At 36.1% G+C, this 8,073-nt stretch overlaps 1 protein-coding gene across 1 annotated transcript; it reads left to right on the top strand.

Moving 5' to 3' along the window:
- Positions 1 to 3,011: 3,011 nt before the first annotated feature.
- Positions 3,012 to 4,882, top strand: LOC107485102 (uncharacterized). The gene is made up of 3 exons (XM_016105637.3): positions 3,012 to 3,626; positions 4,156 to 4,283; positions 4,589 to 4,882. The coding sequence occupies exons 1-3, from the start codon at positions 3,469 to 3,471 to the stop codon at positions 4,615 to 4,617; spliced, it is 315 nt and encodes a 104-aa protein (XP_015961123.1). The 5' UTR covers positions 3,012 to 3,468; the 3' UTR covers positions 4,618 to 4,882.
- Positions 4,883 to 8,073: the final 3,191 nt, after the last annotated feature.

Raw genomic sequence — 8,073 nt, 5'->3', positions numbered from 1 at the left:
AGAAGCCAATCATTCTGAATTTCAAAGGATAGAGTGAGATGCCAAAACTGTTCAGAGGCAAAAAGCTAAAAGCCCCGCTCATCTAATTAATACTAATCTTCATAGATGTTTTTGGAATTCATTGCATATTCTCTTCTTTTTATCTTATTTGATTTTCAGTTGCTTGGGGACAAGCAACAATTTAAGTTTGGTGTTGTGATGAGCGGATAATTTATACGCTTTTTACCATTGTTTTTAGTATGTTTTTAGTATGTTTTAGTTAGTTTTTATTATATTTTTATTAGTTTTTAGTTAAAATTCACTTTTCTGGACTTTACTATGAGTTTGTGTGTTTTTTTGTGATTTCAGGTATTTTCTGACTGAAATTGAGGGACTTGAGCAAAAATCTGATTCAGAGGCTGAAAAGGACTGCAGATGATGTTGGATTCTGACCTCCCTGCACTCGAAGTGGATTTTCTGGAGCTAGAGAAGCCTAATTGGCACGTTCTCAACGGTGTTGGAAAGTAGACATCCTGGGCTTTCCAGCAAAATATAATAGTCTATACTTTGCCTGAGATTTGATGGCCCAAACTGGTGTTCTAAATCAGCTTAAAACTGCCCGGTGTTAAACGCCGGAACTAGCACAAGAATGGGAGTTAAACGCCCAAACGTGCACAAAAGCTAGCGTTTAACTCCAAGAAAAGTCTCTACACATGAAAGCTTCAATGCTCAGCCCAAGCACACACCAAGTGGGCCCGGAAGTGGATTTTTATGTCATTTACTCATCTTTGTAAACCCTAGGCTACTAGTTCTCTACAAATAGGATCTTTTGCTATTGTATTTTCATCTTTAGATCCTTAGATCTTGAGATCTTCGAATCTTTTGATCACGTTTTGGGGGCTGGCCTCTCGGCCACACCTAGACCTTGTTTTTATGTATTTTCAATGGTGAAGTTTCTACACACCATAGATTAAGGTGTGGAGCTCTACTGTACCTCGAGTATTAATGCAATTACTATTGTTCTTCTATTCAATTCAGCTTATTCTTGTTCTAAGATATTCATTCACATCCAAGAACATGATGAATGTGATGATTATGTGACACTCATCATCATTCTCACTTATGAACGCATGCCTGATAACCACTTCCGTTCTACAAGCAAATAAGGCTTGAATGTTTTTCTCTTGGGTTCCTTAATCGGAATCTTCGTGGTGTAAGCTAGAATTGATGGCGGCATTCAAGAGAATCCGGAAGGTCTAAACCTTGTTTGTGGTATTCTGAGTAGGATTCAATGATTGAATGACTGTGACGAGCTTCAAACTCTTGAAGGCTGGGCGTTAGTGATAGACGCAAAAGAATCAATGGATTCTATTCCAACCTGATTGAGAACCGACAGATGATTAGCCGTGCCGTGACAAAGTGCGTTGAACATTTTCACTGAGAGGACGGGATTGTAGCCACTGACAACGGTGATGCCCAACATACAGCTTGCCATGGAAAGGAGTAAGAAGGATTGGATGAAGACAGTAGGAAAGCAGAGAGATGGAAGGGACAAAGCATCTCCATTCGCTTATCTGAAGTTCTCACCAATGAATTAAATAAGTATCTCTATCTTTACTTTATGCTTTATTCATATATCATCCATAACCATTTGAATCTGCCTGACTGAGATTTACAAGATGACCATAGCTTGCTTCATACCAACAATCTCTGTGGGATCGACCCTTACTCGCGTAAGGTTTATTACTTGGACGACCCAGTACACTTGCTGGTTAGTTATGCGAAGTTGTGATAAATAGTTGAGATTGCAATTGAGCGTACCATGTTGATGGCGCCATTGATGATCACAATTTCGTGCACCAATTTACTATATATGTGTTTAGTAGTAAATCAAACTAACTACATTCGATTTACTATTGAAATAGCATATATAGTAAATCGAATCTAGTTGATTCGATTTACTATTGATATAACATATATAGTAAATCAAATCCAGTTGATTCAGTTTATATTGAAAAAATGTAAATCGAATTTAGTTTATTCGATTTACATAGAGTTACTTTAAGACATGCATGTAAGCTAATTTGTTTTTGGATATTTGTGTAATATTGATTCCTATTTAATTTGTTTGTGTGATTTACCCAAAAAATAATTTTATAGATTAAATTTTGATGCAAATTTTTATAATTTAAATTATTAAAAAATAATTTTTTTATCCTTGAAATTTAGTAATTTTTGTCATGTAAATTTTAAATTTTTTTATTGTGATTGATAATATTTTTAGAAAAATAAAAAAATCTAGAAATTAAATTTTGTTTCAATTTTTTTTGTTTTGCTTCTAAATATTTATTTAAATATTAACACAAAAATTTAAATTTAATGGATAAGTCGTTTGTTCAATATAAAAAATTTTTTGTTGCTTAAAATAATATAATATTTATTAGTTTTTTCTGTCTTTTCAAATAATTTAAGAGTTATTTTGTTGATAACATCTTTTAAATATTTTTTTGTCAGCAATTGAATTTTTCGATATCAAAGTAGTAATTAATCCATTAAATTAAGTAGACTGTAGAGTACATAGTTGTCAAAATCATACTAATTCGGACAGCCAAACCGAAAAACTGATAGACCCGATCCCTTGGTTGGTCCGAGGGTGGCATTAGAGTATTGGACTATGTAAGTAAGGGTGGCAATGGGTAGGGTAGGGTAGGGTAGAGTTTGGATCCAACCCTAACCCTACCCGCGGGTTGAGAATATCCCAACCCTAACCCTACCCACTTTTAACCCGCAGATACCCGACCCTACCCGCGGGTTACAAAAAATATACAACATTATTATATAACTTGATGATAATTTAAAATGCACCCCCTCAACCCTACCCAACCAACTCGCATCCTACCCTACTCGCTGCGGATCGGGTTGACAATCCTACCCGATCGGGTGGGGTCGGGTTGAGTACCCGCGGGTAGGGTACATATTGCCACCCCTATATGTAAGGAATAAAACCTGCAAGAACCAATTTGACCGGACGAGTTTGGTAAAAGCAGTGAACCGGTAAGTTTGAGAAACACGAACCAGTTCGGTATTTTAATTTTCAATCCCGCTACGTTACCAACAGCATTTCTGCCAACATCTGCCAACCTTAATTGGACTGGACTCTAAGTCCACTTAATTCCAAAAGCCACATCCCCAATTAACCCATATTAATCCTAATTTCACTAGTTTACCACACTAACCCTAATTTACCTTATACCATTTTGTTGTTACCGTGGACACACTCCCCCAAACCCCATATCCTTTTCCAGCGTCGCATACCCATAAGCCCCGTTAGACAAGTCCCCTCGGCGCCGCCTCTGCCTGCCACCTGTGCAGCCCGAGTTGCTCCACCCACCTGCGAGGACGCTGTCGTCTTCAACACCACAACACAACCCTGCCACTGCTGCTACTCACGGAGGTCGACGCCACCGATGCTAGTTCTCACGGAGGTTGATGTTGCCGCGGGTGTCCTTCTCGTCTGAAGGCGTCGATGACGCATCGCCTCCTCCAGGTCGCAACAGCAACCACCTCTGTGTCCACGCCACCCTGCCGCGTTTAGCCGTCGACCGTCGCACGCCGCTTTCTGCAATCATCTCGATGTTCTCCATTTGGTTAGTATATTGTTAGGTTTTAAGTAACACTAGCTGTTTCGATTTTGGTATTCATGGTTCTTATTTGATGCTCTTGATTTTTGTTGGATTCATGGATTTTTCATTGATTTTAGTTGGATGTTTCTTATGAGATAGTTTCATATAATTTCCTTGTAACTTTTTCTAAATTGTAGCTCATTGAGCTCCTTTAATTCATGCTTATTTTAATGGGAATATAATACTGTATATTGATTTTAAGGTCGAGTTTTGATTCTGGACTTTCATGTCATGTAATTTCATTTAATTTCCATTTGCGACTATGTGTTTGTTACTTGGTTATATGTATGTTTAGTGTAATTTTGCTATTTTTAGCTATATGCTATGATGAGTTCATTGGCTTTTTGTTAGTCATATGCTACAATGGAAACAACATAGAATTGAATTTACCAAAAATCTATCATTACTAAACACTAATTCCCTATGATTGTGTGCCTGCTATAGTTCATAAGGATGTGAAGAGTAATAACATATTGCTTGATCATGAGTTTAGGCCTCATGCAGCGAATTTTGGGACTGCTAAGACCTTGCAGCGTGAGGCGGGCGACAGAGGTGCTGGTGCTGGTGCCGGTGCCGATGCCATGTCCAGGGTTGCTGAATCATATGAATACATTACCCTGAGTAAGTTCTTTGGAAGACTTTTGGGTATTATTCAAATTGAATGACATCACCATTCAAGGAAAAGTAATGACCACCATGAATCATGATAAGTATTTAGCAACTTAGTTTAGACTATTGGGATGTGTCAATTTGAGTTAAGGTTTAAGTTATTTATTTTGGGAAGCTTTATTGCTAATATTTACCTAATTGATCTACTTGCAGAGTATGCTTATACGCTCTATATGCTTATGATGAGATGTTGAATTAGTCATGAATGGATAGTCTTTGTTTATAACTATGGAAAATTTATTCTGTTATTGATTTAGGATCAAAGTCAGAACTTGTAAATGGTTGATCACATGGTGCTTGACATGAATTCCTAAGAGAAGGCTTGTTCTAATTTTTCGGGAGATGCATAGATGGAGAAGAAACAAAAGCTTGTGCAGTATAGAGAATTCTTTGATAAGACCCTTGCCTCATCTGATCTTACAAATAATGAGATGCTCAAAAAACTTGTTGAAAGCCAACTTGTATGTTCTTTGGAATGAGAAGTAGAATGTCATAACATTCCCTTGTGTCCTTTGAATTCATTTAGGCAGAAATTGTACTAGCTTAGTAGATCCATTATTTTTAGTTAAATTATTCTATTATAGTTTCTTAAGATGCTTTGTTTGATTAATTAGCATACAAGGAGAAGTTGTTAGAAATGAAGACGGCAGAGATATTTAATTTTTTTTGATATGTTAAAGAGTGTTTCTCTAGATGATATCTTTTTGCTTTTGCTAAACACTTGTTTTGTTTTAGCCGGTTAGTACTTGGATGTTTCTGTTTAAAATTTGTTTGGATGTGTCTTTAATGAATGTGTCTTCTGTTGGAAGTGTCTTAAATGAATGTGTTTTCTATTTAAAACTTATTTGAATGTGTTTTTAATGGATGTGTCCTCTGTTTAAAACTTCGATGTTACTTTTCAAGACTTATGAACTTTCTTTGGTTATCTCTTGTAAAAATTTTTTAAGTGTGAATGTGCCTTCTCTATTAAGACATTGATATGTCTTTTTGCATTTGTTAAACACTTGTTTTGTTTTAACCGATTAACGTTTGAATGTGTCTTTGATTGTTAGACGTGTCTTGTGTTTCAAACCCAAAGTTCACTGTTCATGAAACTAAACAATAAACTTTAAACTTGAGAAGAATATTATGTCATATTCTGATGTTGATAATACTCGAGCAAACATCATTTATGAATAAAAGGCTTGTAAGTAATCCACTATACATTATAGTTGGCATCTAATTTCAACACAATATTGACAGCTTTACAATCACCTATGCAAAAGGTAAAAAAATTGACATAAAGGATTTAAGAAACATTTTTATACAAATCAATTAGTTATTATTTTGGTCAGTCTCAACATCAGAAGGCACCGCAAGGTCTTCCTATAGATTAGCATGTCTTGATCTATCTAGGCACCGCAAGATCTTCCTATGGATTAGGATGTCTTGATCTATCTGCTTCAGTTGCCCCCCCAATATATGATCCACTAATATAGATAAGGACATTAAATTTGAAGGTTAGTAACTTATGTAATCAAGCACCAACTATATTCCAGAACTAAGAAACATAATCATCAACCTGAATCACTTATCTTCATACCAAAATGAGTTGGACTCTTTAAGCAACAACCGAGTTTCAAATTTTATTTATTGTTTGATAAAATATGAATTTAATTTAAATAAAATTTATATTATATTTAATAGTAGATAAAATATGATGAATAGAGAAATAACATTATTGCATAACCATAGTTCTACAGAATTTCTACAATTTGTTTGTAGGTTGTTCCACTTGAGTTTCTATCTAATAGATTTTTAACATATTTTTTTATCTTTTTAATTAACCTTTTTTTTTCTATTAGACCCAAATAGAAGAACCTTCTTATCAAATACTATTAGGCAGTGTTTGAAAAGCTCATCTCTAAAAGTAATGTAAAGAAATAAAGTTGGGCAGAAACAGTTCAATGATTTAGCAATTGATGGAAATGCTTCTTTGAAAAAATTAAAAAAATTGCTCCTTCATTCATGGCCTCATGTGTGATAACATTATTCTTAATATTTTGTACAAGAGAAAATAATTAAAGTAATTATTAGAAATTAGATTCATGATTTTATGGCAACTGTTCATCTTTCAACCGAAGCATAAGAATATATTTATATGATAGAAAGGTTTTAATATTATAAAGCTTAAAACATGATAAAAACAAAGATTACTCTAACATTTGTATCACAAACTATAAGTAAATGCAGCTAACTATAATTACCTCTTTATAAATGATACTTTTAGTACATCGACAAGAATTTGCAACATTTGTAGCATGTTTGATCCTATCTCTCTATCTGTCTTTATTGGTCATTAGTTGAGAAAAAATCTAGCTAGAACTTATGTCAGACTAGCCTTTATCAGATCGATAATTTATGTCAATTTAAAAAAAACCATAATGGATCGATAATTAAGGAGTTAAAAATACATTCTAAAACATAAAACTTTTAACTTAATTTATAATATTCATATCTTTAATTCAGCAAAATTTTTATGATTTTTGACAGGGCAACAATTTCACAACAAAGGTAAAATCATATTCCAAGAATAATTGCATATCTAAATCTTCATTAGCAACAATATAATACAAAATCAACAAACAATGCAAATTTCAAATGAACCAACAACCAGAAAAAAAAATTAAAATCATGAATTTTGACACAGATCCACCGACTGCCACACTCACCATCATAGTCTATAATAGACACAACATGTATATTGTAACGACCAAAACAATTAAAAAAAATTGATTTTTAAATTAAATTAGAGAAAAAAAAAGAAATCGGAAAAGAAAAAGTAAAAGAAGATGAATTAGCTCACCAGAAAGGAAGTAGAAAGGATTGAGAAGGTGGATACGAGAGAGAGGGAGCGCGCTACGATGGTCGGCAGCAATGCGAATCACGAGGGGAAGGGCACTATGGTGGTCCTGCGGAGGAGGAAACAGCACTTGCAGAGAGCGCCTTGCGGTGACGGAAATTAGTTGCGGAGGGCACCAGCGCTGTGCAAAGGATCGTCGAGGTAGAGGCCGCGGTGGCGCAAACGTGGGCTTGGCCTTGGGTATGCAAGCTGTGAGTAGCGAGGATGCGACAGACAAGCAACGTGGATGCGAGTGACGTAGATTAGCTGGTGGTGCGACGGGAGACTGGTGACGTGCGCAGCACACTGCAGAGGCGGCGATGCAGTGGTCTGCTCGATGGAAGTCAGGGAATTTCCGAAACTGCGATGAGAAGGGGTGGAGACGTTTATGAGGCGGTTACTATTTACCTAATTCTTATCTTTCAAATTCTGTTTAATACTAATTATTTAAATTTTGTTTTTAAAATTTAAAATTTAACATTAATTGTTGTTGGTAAAACTATTTGCCTAATTCTTTTCCTTTAATTTTTCTTAAAACCCCCACGGCCCCACCCAAAACGACCTTGTTTGACGTTTTAATAATAATAAAAAAGAAAACCCTAGTCTGAAGCCCACCCCACCCCAGCTCTCTCCTACACACCCTCTTCTCTCTATTCCTAACGGCACACACACACCAGAGAGCTGGCCGCTGGCCGCTCACCTCGACATCACCACCGCAAGATCGCCGGCGTCTCCGCCGTCGCCGCGCCTCTTTCCTCCGTCTGAGCTTGGCTTCTCGCGCGTCTCTCGCCTCTGCGTCTGGTCGAGCTGTGCTTCACTGCTTCTTGCTCGTCAGTTCGTGTCCTCGCCATCACTGAACCC

This window comes from Arachis duranensis, chromosome 1 (genome assembly GCF_000817695.3).
Source record: "Arachis duranensis cultivar V14167 chromosome 1, aradu.V14167.gnm2.J7QH, whole genome shotgun sequence".
Taxonomy (NCBI): Eukaryota; Viridiplantae; Streptophyta; class Magnoliopsida; order Fabales; family Fabaceae; genus Arachis; species Arachis duranensis.
This window is presented reverse-complemented; position numbering and strand designations above follow the sequence as displayed.